We start from the raw sequence: 21,422 nt of genomic DNA, 5'->3' as shown, positions 1-21,422 counted from the left end.
ATATATAATATCATACTGATATTTACTGTATTTTATTTTGTTTTATTCATCTGCACTCATAAGTACATTACAAAATTAACAAAAACGACAGAAAAACGTGCTGGAGGGGGCGGGGGGTAGACATGAAGTCAATATATGTCATAATAAGTCATAACAATGAAACAATGATCAAATAATAACTGATAAAATATAAATTGTATGTTGATATAAATATAGTATATTATTATCATGATGAATGTAATATCAATCCACCTCATAACGACGATCAATATGAGTTATAAATATGAACATATTTTAGAAGCAACTATAACATTCAACATTAGTTCAATGACAATATATATTGCATACAGGAAATCATCTAGAAAGGACCCTTTTTAAAGAAATCTACATTTTGAAAACTGGCTTTTCTTTTACCCCAATAATAAATCGTCAAACGCGAATTAAAGATGTATGCACGTGTAGTGACCCACTTGTAGTGACGGTCAGGGTGGTGCCGGCACTGGTCACATCGCCCCGCTTGCCGACGACGGTGACGTTGTATGACGTCCCTTGATTTAAGTCGGTGAAATCAGCATGTAGAGGTTCCGATGGGAGTAGTGAGCGTGTTTCGATGATCTAAAATTATAAAATAATGGCTATCTGTACCAGTTTCTTTTGTCTGACTGTACTAGATAGTTTTTGGCACCGAGGGGTGTAGGTTGCTCTGGAACTGAAGGAGTATTTTAGTTGTAATTCTTTAAAAGAAAAAAGGAATGGTGGATAGATTCACATGGTTTGGGACATGTAGGAAGCTAACTTTACCTGTGGTTCTTCAACATCAAAAGCCAGAGTGACGACGTACTTGTCCACGTCACCGAAGACTTGAACGTTGGTGTAGGCTGGCTTGAACTCGATACTGAATGTTGAGTCCGTGGTGTTTGTAACAGTCACGGACTTAGCATCCGGAAGAACTGTGTAAATGGAAAGAGTGAAATAATCTCTTTCCGTTTATAATAGAGTCATTCCATCAATTTGCGATTATGAGTTGATTCTGAGATATTAATGTATATTACGTGATATTAGCTTACAATACAAAGTAAAGGAATGTTATGAAAAATAATGAAGTATATTACACGACAAAGTACTATAAAAACTAAGAATTTTTCTCATTAATGAGAACTACAACTTCTATTGCTCCTCGGATAATTTCATATTGTATAGAAATACGTTTTCATATGATGAGGATGAATTGATAGAATTAATCAAACATATTGTTTCAGATTAAGAAATTCTACACACCAAAAACATGTCCTTCTGTGCCTTTTCTGGTAATTTTTAACAACGATGCTTGCCTGCAAATATATCAGTATATGTCTTCCCTAATAATACAGCTACAGATATAACATAAGCCCTTCTCATTTTCTTAGTTGGCACAGAAAGTGGGTATAGAGAAACCTGACCTTTTCCTTCTAGCAGATCAGCCAGTCCTTGTTGTTTTGAATGCCGCAGGGCCTCGCTGAGCACCCGGGCCGAATTCTCCTTTTCCAGCACGCAGATCGTTTCCAGTAGAGTCTTTACTACGGAGAAGGCCTGGCGGATTCCGGCGACATCGTCGGCCTTCAGGATCTAAAATATTTCATAGAACACAGGAAACGTCAGTAAATGCACTGCAGGGAGAAGGAATATAGTGAACGTAACAGTTTCCACAAAAAATGTTAACACAATTATATGTATAGTAGCACGGATTTTGGCTGTCCCATTTGTAAAGGAGAAGTGGCAATGGACGGATGTAAAAATAGAAATTAAGATACCTGCTTCTCCTGTAGAAAGACGAGGACACCGTTTGCGTCCATTTCCATCAGGCGATCCCAGAATTCTTGCACTACTGGATCAGCCATCTTTTCTTCCGATGTCGCACTGGAAAGAACTGATAAAAGATTACGTTGTTACATTCCTTCTTTTTTTTCCTTATTGGCAGTGACAACGGATCAATACACAGGTTATCAAGGCAGTGGTGACTGGTATCAGATAACCCACAAATACAAAACGTGGAGACAAACGTCAAATAAAGAAATCTACTATAAATATAAGACCTGAAATAAAGATAACATATTGTAACTGGTTACAAAGTACATGTACAGTACTATAATACATAATACAAGAAAAATCAAGACATTCCTACCTAGCAGCAATATGTGCAAAAAGTGTAGATACTAATTGGAATGGATGGAAGTGTTTGGGTCATTGACATTATGATCATTGCTGAGACAAAATGTCAATCAAAATAATGACTTAAAAAAAATTCCTTATACAAAGATACTTACGCGCGACTGTGTGACTTGGACTCTGGTATTCTGGAAGATAATCATCCGTAGCTGTAAAAACGTTCTCCCATTGGTCAATGCCATGGTCGTTTTTCTTTAGCTTTGCCTTCCGAAGCCATAGAAAGATGACACACGACAAGGAAACTGCAAAAGCGACCGACATGGATGATGGTATAATCCATCGCGGAGTGATCCTGGGCCTGCTGGTGGTGACGTATGCCTGGCGTGGTTCGGCTGTAAATAAGTCAAACACGTTTTAGTTTTCGCCCAACATATCTCAGTGCACTGCTTCTCCGGAAAGTGGATAGTAGAGTGGAAATCCCGTCACTTCGTCGGTCGGTGCCTATAAAGCTGCTAAAAGTGTCACAGGGAAAACAAAGAACCAAATATACTACATTACATCTGTCATCCACCCTGATATTGCAATTTCAACAATAATTTCAGATAAACTCTTAAAAACCTTTGTTGGATTATGCTGGCAATCTGAAAGCAAGACAACCAACGATGAGTTTCTTCTGGCAGGAATCACGAAGAACGATATAAGATAGGATAAAGCTGTTGATACTATATAGCTTGTCATGTTTGTTCGGAGTCAGATGAGAAAGGAAATCTTGGGCCTTGGCTGCTGGCTGTTAAGATGGAAAAAAGATCGCACAATGTTGTAGGTAGTAGTTTGTCCCACCTGTAACATTTAACATGATCAGCGCAGATCCATTTGGTGCCACGCCATTGTCAGTGATACAACGATAGACGCCGGCGTCTCTTGGTTGCACGCTAGGGATGATTAGGATGCCCGTCTGTTCGTCTGCTATTGCCGATGAGGGCAGGCCACGTGCCACGTTGTCATCGTACCTTTCCCAGTAAAACGTCGGGCTCGGTAAGGCATCGCTGACGCGGCATGTGAGTGTCACTGCGTCTCCCTTGGTAATATTACCTCGGCTTGGATGGACGATATAAGCAGTTGTTGTCGTCGGAGGATCTGAAGAAGATTATTTCATCTTTTGGTGGAGCGGGCGATTCGGTCCCGTCAAACACGCACAAGGTAATGCAGTAATACACATCTCTGGAGTACCTTTTTTTCTTTGTTGATACCCAGTACACCTCTGTGTCTGTCAAGCGTCCGCCCATGACAGCAAAGTCAACACAATAGACAAGGGGACAGGCTCATCATATTACAGTTCTGTTTCTGCTATTAGTTGAAATATTGCACCGGCCGCATTGCACATAAACAGAAGTACAATTCATTCAAATGTTTTGACTTGAAACAATAACATATAAAGATAAGATAAAAATAACAATATATATAAAAACATAATATATCTACGACGATTCAATCATAAAAGCTAAAAGTATATAAAAGTTTTAGTAAAAATTGAAAAATACATATATTGCGACTTCAGCAAATGGTGATAAGAAAAGCATCAATGATCTGCTAAAATTTTCTTTATAAAAATATAATGCTCGTATAAGGCTACAGCAAGAAAATTTTATAGGTGACATTCTCCGCAGACTCTAATTTAATGCGATAGGGCATAAAAAGGCGGGCCAAGAACAATATTCATACATTTTCAAATTTTGACATCAGAAACCTTGTTCAACAAGGAACGATATCTATATTGTGCTAAGTTTACATCCTTTTCTCACTGAAACAGCTTTGAAAAATAAAAGTTTTCAATTATTCTACAAATGGTTTTTATTTAGTGGGCACATCACAAAAAACAGTTACCATCACATATAAAAGGAATGAAATACATCAAAGTAAAAGACAAAACATTAAATCGGAGCTTTGCCTTTCTCAGGCTAAAATTAATGCGCGCCCTGATGTCATCAATAAAGGAATTAATTGCTGTGACCTTAGTGAGCGTTACTTATATTGAAATGATTGTGTTGCTTCAGAGAATGTTGGAGTGAATCGTGTAGTATTAATAAATGTTACTTACACTGAATCGTGATATTCACGTGCCATCTTCCATCCGGCAGGAGTCCGTTGTGCGCACGGCATTGGTAGGTCCCAGTGTCGTTCCTCTGTACACCGTAGATGGTGAGGACACCCGACGTTGTGTTAACCTCTGCGAACGGTGGGAATTCGCGATCGTTGTCAAGTCTCGTCCAGGAAAAGCTTGACGTTGGGTTGGAGTCCGTGGCACACCTCAACCGCAGAGTATCCCCTCGTTTCACCGACAGGCGTTTGACGGTCGGCCCGCCGCTGTGAGATATAGATACCGCTGTATTTGTCGGTGGATCTGTCGAAAGATAACAATAACAAATAAAAATAATAATAAGTAAGTATATAACAACGAACAATTACATCCTTCAATACATTAAGTTGCCATGGTGTTTGATTTCATCGATGGATATAATCTCCTTCTTGATTTATAAATAGAAAAAAAGTGTTACATCAACACTTTGGATGCGCGTTCACAATGGCATACATGCAAATATCGTGATAGGTAACCATATTGGTCACTGGTGAAGCACTATATCATGTATCAGAACATTCTCTTCAGAATTTTAAACTCCATGAAAAATGGAGGCAAATATATAACTTTTCATGTCAGGAATAAGTGGTGTGGGTTTCAATACGTAATATTACTACATATGTATATGCTAAGAACCATCTCATCTGCGGTCTGGTATCAGCAATACTTACATTGTACATCCAGTGTGATCTCAGTGCTTACTGGACGTTTGCGATGAATGTACACATAAAGCAGATACATTCCTGCGTCCAGCTTGGTGACATTGAGAAGGCGCAGGCCAACATGTCCAGCAGCTTCAGTACGGTCTTTGTACGAGTCCACGTCTGTTACCTCTCTCTCTGGGAGCTGGACGGTCAGGATGTGGATGTCATCGCTGCCCTTCTTTTTCAACCACACGTACTGGTATGGCACCCCGTCAGTACTCTCAAGCCTCCAGTCAAAGAAAGCGTCTTCGCCTCTCGTGACCGTCAGTGAGTTGTTCCCAACCAGCGTAGCGCCTGGAAAAGTACATGTTGTAGGTTCAGAAGTGAATTCGAACGACTTCATAATCATAATCAAAGTCTATAAGTGTATCATACACTACAGGCCCATGTGCCGGCTACGCAAAATGACATTTATCTATACTTCATAGTCCGGAGTTTTAAGTATAGATCTAGTACTTCTGCCTACAGAGTTCTTTCGTTTTAATAGTATCCTTACCTGCACTGACGCTACCCAATGAAGTAACGATGATTTTCAAAACAAATATGATGCACAACATTTTATCTGGCACATACTAGTATCCAATCAAGCTGAATTTAGTAAGTAGTGTATGTATTTAGATGCTCTCATAAATTTGTGAGAATCAAGTCACTATGCGTACTCTCCAATTGAGCTCAGTAGGTACGTAGTAACTAGTAATATACTATACATATACCTATGCCGTCGCTTGTCCGAAACAGGAAGCTCTGGCCGTTTACTTTTAACAAAAGATGTCATTGTGAGAAAGGTCAGGCTTATAACAAAAGCGTTCATTATGTAAGGGAAGGGTCACTCAAAAGTGGAAGTGGTTTCATTTTCGGTGGTTGACGTAATGCTCATGTTCAAACCCTAATCAGGTCTTCACTAGGGTGGGTGCTGCTGGAGAATCAAATGCCAATGATTGGCGGCACCACAGTTGATTAAATCAATTATTCACGCCCCGGTTTCCCAAGTATAGTGATCGATATCCACTATTTTTCTAGCCTAGACTCCAAACTTATTAACTTAAGTCCGCCCGGAGTAGCCTCTACCAGGCTTCTGGGGCTAGAAAGAGTAGAAATTGTCCAACTAGAGAGAGCTAACAACGCACCAGGAGGGGACCTCTCGGTATTCGAGAGAGTGCAGTTTGCAGGCGACTCCATATCATTAGATTTAACAACTTCATCAAAGGTACAACGAGACATGTATCTGTAGCTGGATCGGGAGTTCTGCTGCAGTACCAAGGAACTTCGTCAGACCACAATCTAACAATTTCCTCCATAGGTCAAGTACTTGAGTTCGTACCAAATTTCACAGCAATCCATCCATAGCTTCTCGAGTTATCAAACACTAGCCCAAATACTACCAAAAATGTACTGTCCTTGGCGAAAGTGAAAATGAAAGCAACGATACAATGTTTCTAACTTTAGAATACAAAGTACCTGGCTCTAATACTTGACATGGGGTTCTGTGTTCTACGTAAAGAGTCGTTGTTCATTCTAGAATAATCTAACTCTCTCTTGTACTCACCAGATGAGCTGAACAACGTCAAAACAGCCAACGTTCGCTCAATGTACACCCGGACCATGTCCAGGCACCGGTGTTTAATTTGGGCTCGGCCGAAGTAGACAGGTCAACTTGGCAAGATCCTACTGTACGTCTGGTCATAGAGAGATAACGACACACACTTCGAATGTTTAACATTGAAGTCAAACTTGGGTGCTCCTAACGCGGAGGATACGATGGTTGTAGTACCGGTTTGTACCATCGCGTTCAACGACAGTTATGCCCCAAACAAAAGCAATTATAGTATGAAGTTATTTGAAACCGTACGAAACTTTCCGCGAGGTGAAAAAGTAGTTCGTAGTCAGCTGTCGATTACCAACGTTCAAGTATACACACAGACAGTAGATAGGTTGTTTTAATATTTACAAAATCTCCTCTTTTTTAGCTATTGAAAAAAAAAACTCAGCGGATATATAAACTTCCCTGCTTCCACGGTACTGTAACCCAAAACCTCCCTTCTAACGGGACAGAACACACTGACCGTATCGTAGACCCTCTAAAAGAAAGAATGAGTCAGAAACGTTCTGTAAGAACTTTGGAAAGTCCAGGACTACATACACATAACATTTGTGATTTGGTTTAGTGCTCATTTTGAGCATCCTATCACGTATACGTGAACATATGATTTGGTTGAAAAGTTTGTTGTGTCCTCGCTAAAACTGCATTCGTGTATTCACCTCACCTGACCTGAGTGACCTTGTGAACTCTCTGATTGAAAGGTGTTGGGCCATGGGTAAACATGGCGACCATGTTCGAACGTTCTGTGTGAATTGTTCAAAAGGGTTACCGCCATTGTAAAGTAACACGATAGTGGGTTTCTCTCGCGGGCCGGCATGAATGGTCGCGGCTGAAATGATCTGTACGGCCTATCGGGTGACTTACAGTGGTATTGTGGCATGTGTGTGTTGTTTGTTATACATAGCGGTCCATCGTCAGTGACGGACGAATCACGGCGAACGTTCATAAGTATCATAGCGCTGGCACACAGAAAACGTCAACGCAGCCTTTACCACTACACGTATAGATACTAGTAGTGTTGACGATTTTGAGTTTTCAATACTGCGACACTATTTGCCTGTTTTCAATACGTACAAATTTACAGTCACGGTAATGTTACTACTTGGAGTCATGTTACTAACATCATACGGTAATGTTACTAACATCATACGTCTGCTTGGAGAAAAGGGATGATCTACACACAATTAAACGAGGTCAGCCGAAGTCATTGATCTCCTAGCCTGGATGCCAGGCCCAGTCTAGGCCCGGCTGAGGGGGGCTGTGGTTTGATTTCCTTGAGGGCGTGCTGGTCCTGGAGCCGAGGAACGGGCCTGGGTTGGCCCTGGAGGCAGTCTGGCACCCAGGCTACTGATCTTCAAGAACGCTAGCCTAGTAACCATTCAGATTCAGCTGCAGTACCAAGGTCAGCCACCAGGAAGTCCGAATTCGACCTTGACCTTAAGCTTCGTCTACCTGAGATCTTCCGACATACCAAGTATCATCACAATTTATAAAGGCCTTCTTAAGTTAGGCTGATCACAAGTATGCGGAAACATAGTCAGACACGCACACAGACACATGCATATTCACAGATACACACAGACAGGCCCCAAAACAATGCATTTTCATGTAGGTAACATCATATTTTCATAATTTTGGTACGTCGCCTGAGGATAAATACGCACTCTGGATTTATGACAGCTAAACAGCACATTTGTGTGTTCTTCAATGTTAGATACACAAATATATATATGGCAATGATGGATATTACTACATTTAAAACAAATAAAATATATCGGCAAGGTAATACCATGGAGCTCTCTTTTCTAGCTACATGGTAATACTTAACATTAAATGCTTCATGTTCACGTTTTTAAACGAATCGAAAATAATCATACTTCACAATCATATTCAGATATCTTATAAACGTTTTCTATGCAGCTTTTGAATCATTTATGGACATAAAAAGTTAATAATTAAAGTGGCAATATCAATGTCTATAGGTCTCTTCAATCATCTGTTTAGTAACTGAGCATAATAAGAGGCGGCCTTTCTGTGATCACCAAGGATTCTCCAGGCAACATACAGATTGTGAAGTGATCTTGCGATATCAGGATGTGCGATGCCATAGATACTCCGCTTCATCTCTAGTGCCTGTTCATAATAGGTGATGGCCTTTCTGTAATCACCAAGGTCACTCCAGGCGGCACCCAAGTTGTTAAGTGACGAGGCGATATTAGGATGTGCGTTGCCTTCACCATAGATACTCCACCTCATCTCTAGTGCCTGTTCATAATATCTGACGGCCTTTCTGTAATCGCCAAGATGCCTCCAGGCCTCACCCAAGTTGTTAAGTGACGAGGCGATGTCAGGATGTGCGTTGCCCTCACCATAGATACTCCGCATCATCTCTAGTGCCTGTTCATAATAGCTGATGGCCTTACTTTGATCACCAAGGTGACTCCAGGCGGCACCCAAGTTGTTAAGTGACGAGGCGATATCAGGATGTGCGTTGCTCTCACAATAGATACTCCGCATCATCTCTAGTGCCTGTTCATGATAGCTGACGGCCTTTCTGTAATCACCAAGGTCACTCCAGGCGGTACCCAAGTTGTTAAGTGACCCGGCTATATCAGGATGTACGTTGTCCTTACCATGAATACTCCGTTTCATTTGCTGTGACTGTTCATAATAGCCGATTGCCTTTATTTGATCACCAAGGTGACTCCAGGCGGTACCCAAGTTGTTAAGTGACAAGGCGATGTCAAGATGCGCATTACCCTCACCATGAATACTCCGCTCCATCTGCAATGCCTGTTCAAAATAGCGAACGGCCTTTCTGTTATCACCAAGAACACTCCAGGCCAGACCCAAGTTGTTAAGTGACAAGACGACATCAGGATGTGCCTTGCCCTCTCCAAAAATATTCCGCCCCATCTGTAATGACTGTTGATGATAGCTGACGGCTTTTCTGTTATCACCAAGGTTACCCCAGGCCAGACCCAACTTACTAAGCAACCCAGCAATAAAAGGATGAATCGCACCCGTTCCGTGTGTTGATAGCTCTGCTTCAAGTGCCCGCTCAATGCATGCCTTTGATTGGTTGTAGTCACACAGACTTTCGTAAACATCTGCTTGCAGCATTAAAGAGTTGTCAAATAGAGTCGAGGGCTCTTCTACTGGTTGACCGTTGCTAATTTGCTGAACAAAGTACTTCAAAGGTGTTGCCGTGTAGTAGTATCTCATGAGCTGTTTTACATTGGAGAAGTGAAAAATTCTCTTTGTTTTTTCCTCAATGTCAGCATTGACTGACAGTGACGACAAGACTGATAGGTTTTCCACCTGACCACGATTGTTCATGTAAGTTCGCAACCTCAGTTCTGCTGAGATGCTGACCAGAACCATTAAGTGATGTGCGTTCTTATCACTAATGGCATCCTTCTTGTACATAGTCTGTATAGTCTCCCAGATTGTTTTCGGCTGTATGTCACAGAGCAGTGCCCAACAAGATACAGCAAGGCTTGAAAAGCGATAAACTTCTTTCTTTACATTCAGCATTCGGGAAGTCGGATTCTGCATTTCAAAAGTCTTGGTATTTTCCATCAACATAGTGTTTGCTAGTAATCTGGCAATTTCACTTCCATTTTTCTTCAGTTGTTGATTCCATGCAACGGTGTATTTGTCGACCAAGCCTTGTTCTCCAGTAATTAATGATACACTTCCCAACACACTCGCTAGGTGGTAGCCTTTCTTAAGATGTAGCTTAACGTCATCTTCAAGAAATTTGGCCATGTGGCTTGGTGTGCGAATAAGAAGGCATGTTTTACCTCTCCCTAGTGGAGTTTTACATGCATGTGGCATGGCTCCATCGAAAGAAAAACCACGTGGCGTTACAGAGTCATAGAACCAGTCGTCAAGCTTGTTCTTTGACTCGAAGTCATTGAGAGACTTGATCGCCATGGCAGGGAGAATGGTTTCCCCAAGATTGATCACTTTGAGATGAAGGTAATGTGTGAGGTTTTGAAAGTATTTTAGACTGTTTTCTGTTTCCTCCTCTATCAAAATTGCAAACTCCAGATCGGAGTATGGCGTTACTAACCCTGTGGCCTGTGAACCCAGTCCTATCATGGCGTACTTGCAGGGAGGGGGGCCCATAACCTCCATACACTCATCTACAAGGCCAGCTATGAATGTTCTTCGCTGATGAATAATAGTGTCAAGCAATGCTTTGTTTGCTTCCACTCTCTTCTTTTCTACTTCCATGATCTCTGGGTCGTTGTCATCTAGGCTGTAAGGATCTATCTGCTGCTCAATTCTTTTGATTTCTTCTTCCACATAGCAGCGGCATTCTGTTAACACCGATTTGTGTTTCTCTACGTCATCCGTGGGTACCGTTTGTTCGATACTCAGGACGTGCTGAACAAATGATTGGGATATTTCCTGGGTTGAGTGTTTGATGACTTCTCTGTCTTCTGTCTTTGCTCTCACCAGTGCTGCGTTACTGAGTGCTGCAGCCTTGGTAAAATCACCTCCGTCTTTTGACTGCTTGCCTCTCTTCAGGTAGACATCGCTCAACTTGCAAATGGGCTCTGTCTCTTTCCAGCGCTGTCCTGCAATATTGGAACATTTTAAACGATCATTGCAAGTTGTCTATGTCTTAGCCCCAAGAGTTTTTTTAAATGTCAATGTGTGGTACACAAATACACACACTTCTGTATCTTTTTTTATATTGACTTCACCAACTTTGCTGTAATAACACTTGGCTGTCTTTATTTGACAGGTACACGGAATCACTCACCTTTCCCATGAACGGCCTTGAGCGCTGCTGCAAAGTTACGTTCTGCCGTGTCCAGGTCCCCTGTCTGCAGGGCCCTGCAGCCCTCCTGTAGCTGGTCTTGGTACGTTCTATAGAAAGGTAGCGATCATTGTTAATACAGGGATACTGTAACTTTAGCCCATACAGGACGTGACACTTAAAATGTATTGTGAATAGGTTGAGCATATATCTAACTTTGTCGGTACATAATAAAAAGGACAGCAAACAAGCCTTTGCTGCAAACAAACCAAACCTTTGCATTTTTTGTGTTGGACCAAAAGTTTTAACTTTAAACATGTAACTACCAACACAGATGAACTTTCGTGATAGCAAACAAACCTGACTGTGCCCTCCTCTTCCACTTTGCTGCTGTTTCCAACTTTGTTGTTTCTGGTCCGTCCCGTTTCTCGGTTTTTCTTTGGAAAGGAGATAACATGAAGATGTAAACGTAGCTTAGAGTTGTAAACAATAACCTAGTAGCATGTAACGAAAAGTAGGATTTCAAATAGTTAATTAAATATATACTGAACATGCATTTTGGAAAGGATATCGGTTTTAGATTATTATTTTATTTATCAGTCGCATATCTGTGCAACACGTCAAAAACGTCTTATATACGTAGGAAAGTAGGATTTCAAATAGTTAATTAGATATATACTGAACATGCATTTTGAAAAGGATATCGGTTTGAGATTGTTATTTTATCAGTCGCATATCTGTGCAACATGTCAAAAACGTCTTATATACGTAAAAGCAAATCTTATAAGATTAAAAAGGATTGGCATTTCTAACCTTGCGTTCTTTATCCTTGACTCTCTCCGCGTACTTGATGCGGTGTCTTAGCGTTTCTCTGCCGTCTGAATCTTCACAGCGGTCCAGCGCCGCTCGGTACAGACCAGCTGATTTACTGAACGCTGTCTCGTCCTTACCAACCCTTCCCTTCTCTAGGTACACATCTCCCAGGCTCTTCAAGGATTCTATTTCCAAACGTTTGTTTCCTTCCACGATTGCTTTCACTAACGAATTTGTATAACCTTCAATCAAGGGCATCGTACCATGTCTTTTCAACTTGGACTTCTTTTTCACTTCGTGAAGGGTTGTGGACACATCCAATATGGTATTACCTGTATTCGTACCACACGCTTTTAGAACCTCTTGATCATGGACCAGTTTCGTGCATTTCTCCGCATATCTGATGCGATGCTGTACAACTTGCTTCTCATCAGTACTAGTGTAATATCGTAAGAGTTCTGTGTACAACGAGCAGGCCTTGTGGAAGTTCTCTGCTTTATGCTTCTTCATCTTTGCTTTGTGCAGGTACAAGTCTCCAAGACCTTTCAAGGCTTCACACTCCAAAACCTGATTTTGAGTACTTATAGCGTGAACCAACTTCCGTGCGTAACCCCTCTCTGCAACATCCAGATCAGAACCGCGTTTAAATTTCAAATCCAGTTCCCGAAATTCGCCCACCACTGTAGACAGCTCGGTGTGTGACATATTTGTTCCTCCTGATATGGTTTTCTTTGCTTATATAATCAGAATCTGCTGTTGGATCTTCCCTGTGCACCAAATACGATATAGAAGGTTTTATACGCGTCTTCACATTATCTTATTTAGTTCTTTAATATCCTGATGAACACGCATTTTTGTCGACCGCACTCTGGTTCATTGACCTGAGGAAGAATAAACATTGTACCAATTATGTACAGATGGTGGACCGAGTGCATGTCTTTAAAAACGCCTGATAAAATTCTAACTGGCAGCCGATGGGTTTTATTTTTCATTGTGGCTCCGCTATCAAATCTTCACATTTACGAAAATCCCTTTATTCCTTCTTCCGTTGTCCTGGTTCAAAGTTACGGCTGTACGTAAACTCACTTGTAGTTTCCAAGAAATCTCGGAGGTCCAAACTTATACTGTGTTATTCCCAGTACACACGCGATCAAACGCTAATATTTACAGGGTCAACCTCTTATTAGGTAAACAGTAATGTGACACTCATCCGCCATTGACTGGTCAGGTGCTAATGTTGTTCGTCATGCATCCTGATACTTCAAACACAATCTGTTGTCATCTGTTGCCACAACAGCAGACTATTCAAAAAAGACCTGATTTCTGTGCCTATAACCTGTCACTCGAAGCCATGAAGTTGTACGAGTTTCCTAGATCAGGACACATACAGCCCTGCCCACCTGTTAAGTTTCGTAAATATCTACGTTTTCCACTGCGTATAAGAGTGAAGAATGGCGGTGTTGTGTGTGCAAGCTATGTATATAGAGTGCCATAAACATACCATAACGTTAGAAGTAAAACTACTCGTATCAGTATAAGGTCACGACTGTAGTTGACACATTCCCAGGTGCACCGAAAACATTTAGTACTCTTGTTAATGATTCATTGAGAAAAGGGTGGAGTAAGCAAATGTGAATTTTTTTTAATTTTTGGGAGGGGAGGGGGGCAGGCTAGTAAATATCTAGCAGTTCACATTCTTGTTACAAAGCCCCAATCCCCACCAGCTATAGGTTCACACTGCGTGTAAAGTGTTCGGTTGTGTCAGCTGTAATGTTAATGATAAATGTCTGTGGCCTTATCTATGTAGTAAAAACTCACCTTTTACTTCCATCTAGAGATAAAACTGTTGGTCTGTCTCAGCTCACGACTGGCACCAGCGGAAGCGGAAGTTCCCGACAGCGGAAATCCCCGGCGTGATTCACCTTTACGGAAGGGGGATTCCCCTGGGAATGTTCCATTAACCGACAGGGGTGGGAAAAGGATCCGTATTTACCTGTCCATGTTATGTAGGGGTGTTTAGGAAGGGGGGGGGGGTAATTCTTGACTGTTTCGTTCCCAAAATGGTACGAATAAGAAAGGTAAAACTTAACTTTTTGGGTAGATTTTTAGTTGATATGATTTATGTTTTTGTCCCATAACAAGGTGTGAAACCTACGCGTACTATGCAAGTATAAACTCACCTGTCGTACTATGCACCACCCCTATTTCTATCTTTTTCTACTTCAAAGTGAAAGAATAAAATGAAACTTTCCACCCATTTAATAGCATTCTATTAAATGACTACATTTCAACTTTGATTTTTTTTCTCTTGCTCAAATGTGGTTTGCCTTTTAAGAAATGCACATTTCCCTTTCCTCGAGCACTTTGAATTGAATTGAAGTTATTTGTTAAAAAGTCTTCCTTATTTCTGAGAGCTACAATGGACACAAAGTGCTTTGACAAGTTCAACTTTGCATTGTGGTTATGTGAAGTAACCTTTAATATAAGTCTTATAAGACATTTCTTCATTGGTCCCAATCATTGTTGTGCCCATGCCTAAATTATTAAATGCATAATTCGGCTATGAGTTAGATCTAGAGCACATCTCAATTCATACATGTAGGATGGCAAGCTTTACAATTTACTACATACTAGTCAAGCCCTCTGAATATATCATCTATTTCATCTGTGTCATTTAAACTGCATGACGTCTTTAACAATACATCATCTTTGACAAGTACGTTGGCCCCTGACTTCTTTTTCTTTTTAACTCTACCCTTCTCAGCACTTTTCTTCTTTTTCTTTACCGTAGCATCTTGTTTCTTGTCTGATACATGTAGTAACTTGCTACTCACTTGCTTGGATTTCTTGCGTACAACAGGGGGCATACTTACATTATCTAGGCTCAATATTGTAGATGTGCTCTTTGCACTTTCAGTGCCTGTATCAAAAGTAGTATCTTGTCTTTTCTTCACCAGACTTTTAAAATCTGCTGGTTTAAGATTCCTAACTTCTTTTTTAGACCCTTGTATTAGAGTACTTTGTTCCAATTTCCCCATGGTTTGGGCAAGTCGGAGCAGTTTAGATTTCATGAGCTTCAAGTCAAACTTCACCTTCATATTCCCTTTGCTCTCCATCTTAGCACACCTCTTAATTTTTGAAGCCAGTTTTTGCAGCTTCGCTTCTGCTGCACCTTCTTGGACTTTCTCACCGATCGACTGACAGCACTTGTACAACTCCTCAAATGTACTACTAGCATTCACCATAAATTCTTGTTCTTTTCCTGTACTTGCTGCACTGGGATTTTCCACAACTATATCCAAATGTTTTCCCTTGCATGTTTCTGTCCTAAAATCATCTTCCTTGTTCAGTGGTTTGCGAGAATCTTCTTGGTCATCTTTTGTAACTTTGGCTTTTGTCTTCTTTTTCCTTTTCTTCTTACTTGGAGTATCATCTTCCATAGGTAAGTGCAGTGTTCTTTCCTTCCGAGTATCTTCAACTTCTTCCGTTGACTGTGACTTACTCTCCTCACATTGTGTCTCTTGAATATAGCCGCTTTTTGCTTTCCTTTTCTTTCCTTTTGCAGGATTTTGTACAGTTTCTTTTGTTTCATCTTCTTTTGTGGCTCTGTCCTTTTTTCTTCTCTTTGCAGGGTGGGTAATATCTTCCAGGTTTTCCCCTTCTGCCTGCTTCTTTGTTTGTTGCCTCTTTCTTTTACTTGCAGACTTGGTACTTTCTGCATTTAAGTCACCCTCCCCTCTGTCCTCTCCAAAGGTTAGTTTTGTGGGTTGGACTACGTTTTCCTGACAAAACAACAGCAGAAACTGTAAAATACTAGATATAATACATTGATTAGATTAAGATATGAAAAGGCTTTGACACATGATGACACATCTACTCAATTTCAATACATTCCACATTCATAGATATCAAAGAGGAGGATACATATAAAGTTGTAGAATACACAACACGGTGTATGATTTCCATATCACCTGAGATGCCAGCCGCATGTCCGATCACTCGACACCCCCCCCCAAAAAAACATGTTTCATTGCAAAATATGCTACAAGATGAAAAAACAGGTGTCCCAAAATAAATAATCTAAATGACATTGATTTCAATCTGGTATTAAGAATTTCAAAAGAGGCAAACTCGATGAACCCGGTCGATTTATCTTATAGAAATTTTGGAGGCCCGTGTTTTAACTGTTAGAAGCCTGCAGCTGTGTGATAACTTGTGTCCCAAACACCCATTGGCTACATGATTAAGCTAAACTAAATGATTAAGCTCTTCTTTCAGGTTGATTTGGTTTGTCCTTGTGTTCCTAATTCGATCATATATTTCTGTTACGTAGTACCGGTGATAGCTTAAACACCTTGAATTGATAGAATGGAGTAGCCCTTACCTGCACATGGCTGGACAGTCTATTCCTGATACTGGAAATGTCCGACCAAACAGGCTCTAGTGGAGAAACAAGACACATCTATATTACAACATGTGCATCACTGAACATCCCAGATAGTTACAATGTAAAAAAAAAACATCATGTAGCTTCTTCATCAAGATATTTCAAGTTAAAAGGGCACACCAGTTTATTCACCCGCTTTATCATTTTCTGATTTGCCAAAAAAATCAAGGTTCTGATCAACTCCAAAATGTTCATATTTTGGCCTCAACACTCAAAAGTCATTGTCTTTCTAGTTGTTACAATTTTTTCCATCTATCAATGCAGATTAAAAAATTCATTGTTTAAATTACAAACAAGACTGTTATGTTAACTTCAAGACTGAGCTATTGTAGCACTTAGGGCTATTATAGGATGCCTAGGCCTATTTTCTTCCCTATCACTTCCCTATCATTTTTCTATTGTAAAAAAAAAATCAAACAGATTAAATTGGTGTGTTCTTACCTCCAAGATCCATGTCTAGGTCACTTGGAAATCCCTCTCCAGGATGAAGAAAAGGTGAGTTGTACACAGGTGTGCTCTGTGCTACAGGTGGGATTCTCCTCTTCTTAACACACACAGGTTTCTCTGTCACTGTTGTGTCGACATTAAGGGACGCATCAGGGTCCGTAGTACGGTCTCTGTCATCAGGTGAGGGGACAGGTGAGGTGAACAGGTGATCCAACAAACCCAGGACCCCGGGGCTGACACTGCTGAGACTGGTCTGCATTCTGTAGGAGGCAACGACAAGGTACAGTCTTGAATAACTGATGGTGGCAAAACAATTTGGCACAACTTTTTTGTATAGGAATGGTTTATTTCAAAAGATGCATAACATAACGTAACGTAATGTAACCTTACCTAACCTAACCTAACCTAACTTAACATAATATAACATAACTTAACCTAACCTAACCTAACCTAACCTAACCTAACCTAACATAACATAACTTAACATAATATAACCTAACCTAACCTAACCTAACATAACATATGTATATGAAGAGTTATCTACAAAAAACTCCCACCAAGACCACTTGAGAAAAGGGTAGTTTCTTATAATATTAGGAACACTTGAATTCGTTAGTTTATTTTTGTTTTGAACTTAAAACATTGTTTAAAAGATTTCCATGATTTTGGGGGACTTGTAGGTAGATTATGGTGTCTGGAACAAGCAATTGGAATTTAGACCTCTTCCATCTACCCACCTCACATACTGCAAAATCCATTGTGTCAATATTCATAGCGGTTTGGTTAGGCAATTGTTAATGGTTAAAGATACTGAACATTACATGTTGATTAAACTTCAGAATTTATCTGATCTAACCTCTCCATTAGATACACTGAAGTTTAGCACACACCTTGACTGTTGCTGGGTTGTGTCCTCCTCTGGTACAATCCACTCCCCTAGATCCAATGGCAGCTTGACGCCACCTGGCAGCTGAAAAGGGAATTGCAAGACCAGAATTAAACAAAGACATAAAAAGCAAATTTTGGCTGTCAGGGCAGGGATGGTGTTTGAAAACATGGCTTTTCATACTATCCAAATGTTAGCTGTTGCAAACTGTATTTCTTTCAGAAATGTGTGACATACCGACAGAATGGAAAATTCTTAGACCCTGCGTAAGGCATGAGGAATACAAACAGAAGCTAAAGTCTATTGACTAAGACTATGCACAATGTAAAAAGTGACTAATAAACTGGTGGATGTACCAACTACTATGCTGGAGTTAAACCAGGGATTGATGTGTTCAAAAACTTTCCTAGAACTATAATTGCAGAGTGGAACACGCTGTCACCAAGTACAGTATACGTAGAGGCATTATCATTAGATACCTTTAAACAATGTTTAGAGTTAGATGTTCAAGGGTCATGGGACTAGGTAGGTATGTAGGTAGGTTCAAGGGTTAGGTGTAACAAGTTGTTTGGTGTAATGTAGCCGGCTGCTGCCGCGCTGTGTGCCTGCAAAGCTGGTGTGTTATGCCAAAGGGCGGTTATTCCAGCTATACAGAAACAGAAACCTACCCACTGTACTTGTGTGCCCTGCAGTTTATCAACCCAAGGCCTAAGGAAGGAGTACCACTGCTGCAGCTTCTCCTGAAAACTCTTTAAAAGAGCCCTAATGCAAAAGACAATAAAAAAATTATGAACAGCGATTCTCTTCAACCAAATGCATGTACACTGTGCATCATCACATGCTTTAAGCAAATAAACATCATCACAAATGCATTGTCAGATACGTTCTTTACAACAGTTCCTTATACAATGTATATGTACATCTAATTCTTCAGTAGCAGCCTGGCTGTTGATACCACATGCTTGTTTACTTGTAATTCCTTACACCAGTTTTACTTTTATAACTAATTTGTACAAAAAACTAGAGAGGTAACATGTGACACATTCACATGGTCTAGCCCAACAAACCACTGCCCTGTTATGGTGACCTGCCATAATGATTGTAACCCTGTCCTGCCACTTGCTACATAATGTAACCAAACACCACAGGTACCATGCACCAGTTACCATGGTGACAACCATCTGGTCCAGATTATTGAACTTATTTATTTGCAACAAAAGAAAAGAGGCAGAGGAGGAAGAAAGAATGAAGCAAAGGTAAACATCATTGACTGTATCAAATATACAACATGTACCTACCACAGTCTGCTGGTTATGGAGAGTAGAGTGCAGTTGGCTGCCAGGAACAGAGACTTGGTGATCTGTTGAGCTGTGAGGCTGAGAAATGAGTCAAGGACAGACTGGCAAATTGCTAGACCAAAAATCTCAGAAAAGTAAAAAAAAAAGGTTTTTCTAACATTCCTCTATTGACTGAACCTATAGTCAGCAGAAAAACCTTTTGTGCTTTTGGTTGCTTGTTAATAGTTGTAAGCTGTAGAAGATCTTACAAAAGTGTTTTATTTGCATATCAATCAATAGTTTGTGCTTATAAACCTGCATTTCCCCTCTGGTCTCTCAGTCACTGACGAAAGCTAGTGGATACTACTAAGCTGAAACGTCTGACGTTTTTAAAATCATATCCAGTTGCCTGAGTAACTGTTTTTTGGTGTATTGTATTACCTGGATGTCTAACCTTCATTGACAAGTCTTCTTGAGTTACTAGTATCGTGTTGACACACAGACAAACACAAACACAACCAAAAACATAACCTTATTGGTAAAGGTACTTATACATGTAGGTATAACTATAAGCCCCTTCTTCGGCTTTTGAAATGGGACATTTTCTGACGGTTGAGAGGATACATGAATGCTTCAGCACACAGACTGACAGTCTGGCTGGTGATCTCTGCAGCCCCCAGCAGCTTCACAAGGAGAAACTCCAGCAGCTGTCGGCTGGGCAGCAGTACTGCAGCGCCTCCTGTTGAATCATCTTTAGAACTGCAGGGAAAGATACAAAATGCATAAGCATCAAACACATCGTGAAGATCTACAGAAACCACTGTATGACAATCTTAAATATAATGTAACATGGGGGCCTCTGCCTGTCAACATACTTAAAATGTGCCACAGAAATAAGTCCTGTCTTATTATGTAATACCTTGGCAGAAGGAAAACATATTGTTTTTGTTCAGTTTCTTCTTCTTCTTCCATTCCAAACAAATAAAGTCAATGACCTGGACCAGACCAACCTGACGGTAACTGGTGCTGTAGCAGATGTGGTGTTGGGTTACATTATGTAGCAGAACAATGTTGGAGAGCACACTCACCATGCATATGAATGTATTTAACTTTCAGTAAGAATAAACAGTGCAGTAGTTTGTTGGACTAGACCAGGTAGGGGTTAACATTATGCATTTGCTTTTTTTGCACTTACCTTTCTAGACCTCTAGTTTAGTTTAATTCTAGTTTAGTTTAGATTGGCTCACCTTGGACAGCATCTAGTAACATGGGAAAAAGCTGTAACCAGATCCAGTCTTGAAAGCTTTCTGAGAGATTTCTCTATCTGTAGAAATACAGAATGAAAAAAAGAAGTTCACACATCTGCTACAGAAAGCTTGCTGGTATCATGTATCAAATTAACACTTGACAAGTTGACATGCCATTATGCAAGAACATTAGCAGGGCAAACTTTTGCCTGCGTGAAACCCAAATTTTTTAAGGTTTTCATTGGATATTTTGTGAATGTTGTATTTGGTCACATGGCATCCTTAAATATGTGAATATGACTTTTAACGAGAAATTCTGCCAAAATACCATAGTCAATGTTTCCACTTTTTTTTCATAAATACATGTACATTGTACACGTAACATTACAACAGCACAACACAAATACATGTATTTCCAGCTTGTGGCTTCATTTCTTAGAAAACATTATATCATCACTACCTTAAAAGTATAGGTCAGTTAACATTTCCTGCCTGTTCTTACCATTTTGAGGTACTGGTAGTGTTTGTTCCTCCTGAGAGAGGCTGACAGTTTGTACAGGACTCTGGTCAGGACAGACTCTTCAAACTTCAGGTACGGATCCTTCAGCAGGAACATCTCCATACTGACAACCTGGTCTGTCAACACTGCAACTGAGCCTTCAATGGTGGAAATGAAAACATTGCTTACTGGAAGAAGGCATGATACATGCACAATAACAAGTATGAGTGTGCATACTCCCGAGTCAAATGTGAAGACATCCCCCCCCCCGCTACAAATATGCACTAAGGCCACAGCAATTTAATTTCTTGGTTAATGGCTTCGCCCGCTTAATTTTTTTCTGATTTGCAAAAAAAAAAAAGACTCTGTTTCAGGATCAACTGCAAAATGCTGACATTATTTTGCCCTGAACAGTTGAAAACAATCTTTCTTCCTAGTTGTTACAG

General features: G+C 40.4%; 3 protein-coding genes across 3 annotated transcripts in view; all 3 read right to left on the bottom strand.

Moving 5' to 3' along the window:
• Positions 1-42: 42 nt before the first annotated feature.
• LOC109480204 (limbic system-associated membrane protein-like) lies at positions 43-5,636 on the bottom strand. Its single transcript, XM_019782355.1, has 10 exons — positions 5,483-5,636; positions 4,954-5,280; positions 4,244-4,546; positions 2,986-3,282; positions 2,304-2,537; positions 1,791-1,906; positions 1,440-1,605; positions 802-950; positions 471-615; positions 43-50 (listed from the first exon to the last, which is right to left on the bottom strand). Exons 1-10 carry the CDS (start codon positions 5,541-5,543, stop codon positions 43-45), a joined length of 1,806 nt encoding a protein of 601 aa, XP_019637914.1. The 5' UTR covers positions 5,544-5,636.
• A 2,545-nt stretch (positions 5,637-8,181) lies between these two features.
• On the bottom strand, positions 8,182-14,080 carry LOC109480393. The gene is made up of 5 exons (XM_019782592.1): positions 13,992-14,080; positions 12,174-13,054; positions 11,721-11,797; positions 11,364-11,470; positions 8,182-11,175 (listed from the first exon to the last, which is right to left on the bottom strand). Exons 2-5 carry the CDS (start codon positions 12,876-12,878, stop codon positions 8,579-8,581), a joined length of 3,486 nt encoding a protein of 1,161 aa, XP_019638151.1. The 5' UTR covers positions 12,879-13,054; positions 13,992-14,080; the 3' UTR covers positions 8,182-8,578.
• A 565-nt stretch (positions 14,081-14,645) lies between these two features.
• The window catches only part of LOC109480382, a 7,580-nt gene continuing 803 nt past the window's right edge, over positions 14,646-21,422 (bottom strand). Inside the window, exons 2-10 of the mRNA XM_019782578.1 lie at positions 20,980-21,134; positions 20,478-20,554; positions 19,855-19,989; positions 19,252-19,329; positions 18,622-18,715; positions 17,958-18,037; positions 17,062-17,327; positions 16,558-16,613; positions 14,646-15,955 (exon numbers count right to left, since the gene is read on the bottom strand). Coding sequence (XP_019638137.1) covers positions 14,804-15,955; positions 16,558-16,613; positions 17,062-17,327; positions 17,958-18,037; positions 18,622-18,715; positions 19,252-19,329; positions 19,855-19,989; positions 20,478-20,554; positions 20,980-21,134 — 2,093 coding nt within the window. The 3' untranslated portion in view covers positions 14,646-14,803. The remainder of the gene's footprint in view (positions 15,956-16,557; positions 16,614-17,061; positions 17,328-17,957; positions 18,038-18,621; positions 18,716-19,251; positions 19,330-19,854; positions 19,990-20,477; positions 20,555-20,979; positions 21,135-21,422) is intronic.

This window comes from Branchiostoma belcheri, unplaced genomic scaffold (assembly GCF_001625305.1).
Source record: "Branchiostoma belcheri isolate BF01 breed outbred unplaced genomic scaffold, Haploidv18h27 scaffold50, whole genome shotgun sequence".
Lineage (NCBI taxonomy): Eukaryota > Metazoa > Chordata > Leptocardii > Amphioxiformes > Branchiostomatidae > Branchiostoma > Branchiostoma belcheri.
The sequence above is the reverse complement of the archived record's forward strand: the minus strand, read 5'-3'. Positions and strand labels throughout refer to the sequence as shown.

Coding starts and splice junctions, on each gene's coding strand:
- LOC109480393 (XM_019782592.1), bottom strand. CDS start 12,878: ATGTCACACACCGAGCTGTCTACAGTGGTGGGCGAATTTCGGGAACTG. Junction 11,471..11,720: donor GAAGAGGAGGGCACAGTCAG/GTTTGTTTGCTA, acceptor ACCTTTCTATAG/AACGTACCAAGACCAGCTAC. Junction 11,176..11,363: donor CAAGGCCGTTCATGGGAAAG/GTGAGTGATTCC, acceptor CCAATATTGCAG/GACAGCGCTGGAAAGAGACA.
- LOC109480204 (XM_019782355.1), bottom strand. CDS start 5,543: ATGTTGTGCATCATATTTGTTTTGAAAATCATCGTTACTTCATTGGGT. Junction 3,283..4,243: donor CGTGAATATCACGATTCAGT/GTAAGTAACATT, acceptor AATCTTCTTCAG/ATCCTCCGACGACAACAACT. Junction 1,907..2,303: donor TCCAAGTCACACAGTCGCGC/GTAAGTATCTTT, acceptor ATCTTTTATCAG/TTCTTTCCAGTGCGACATCG.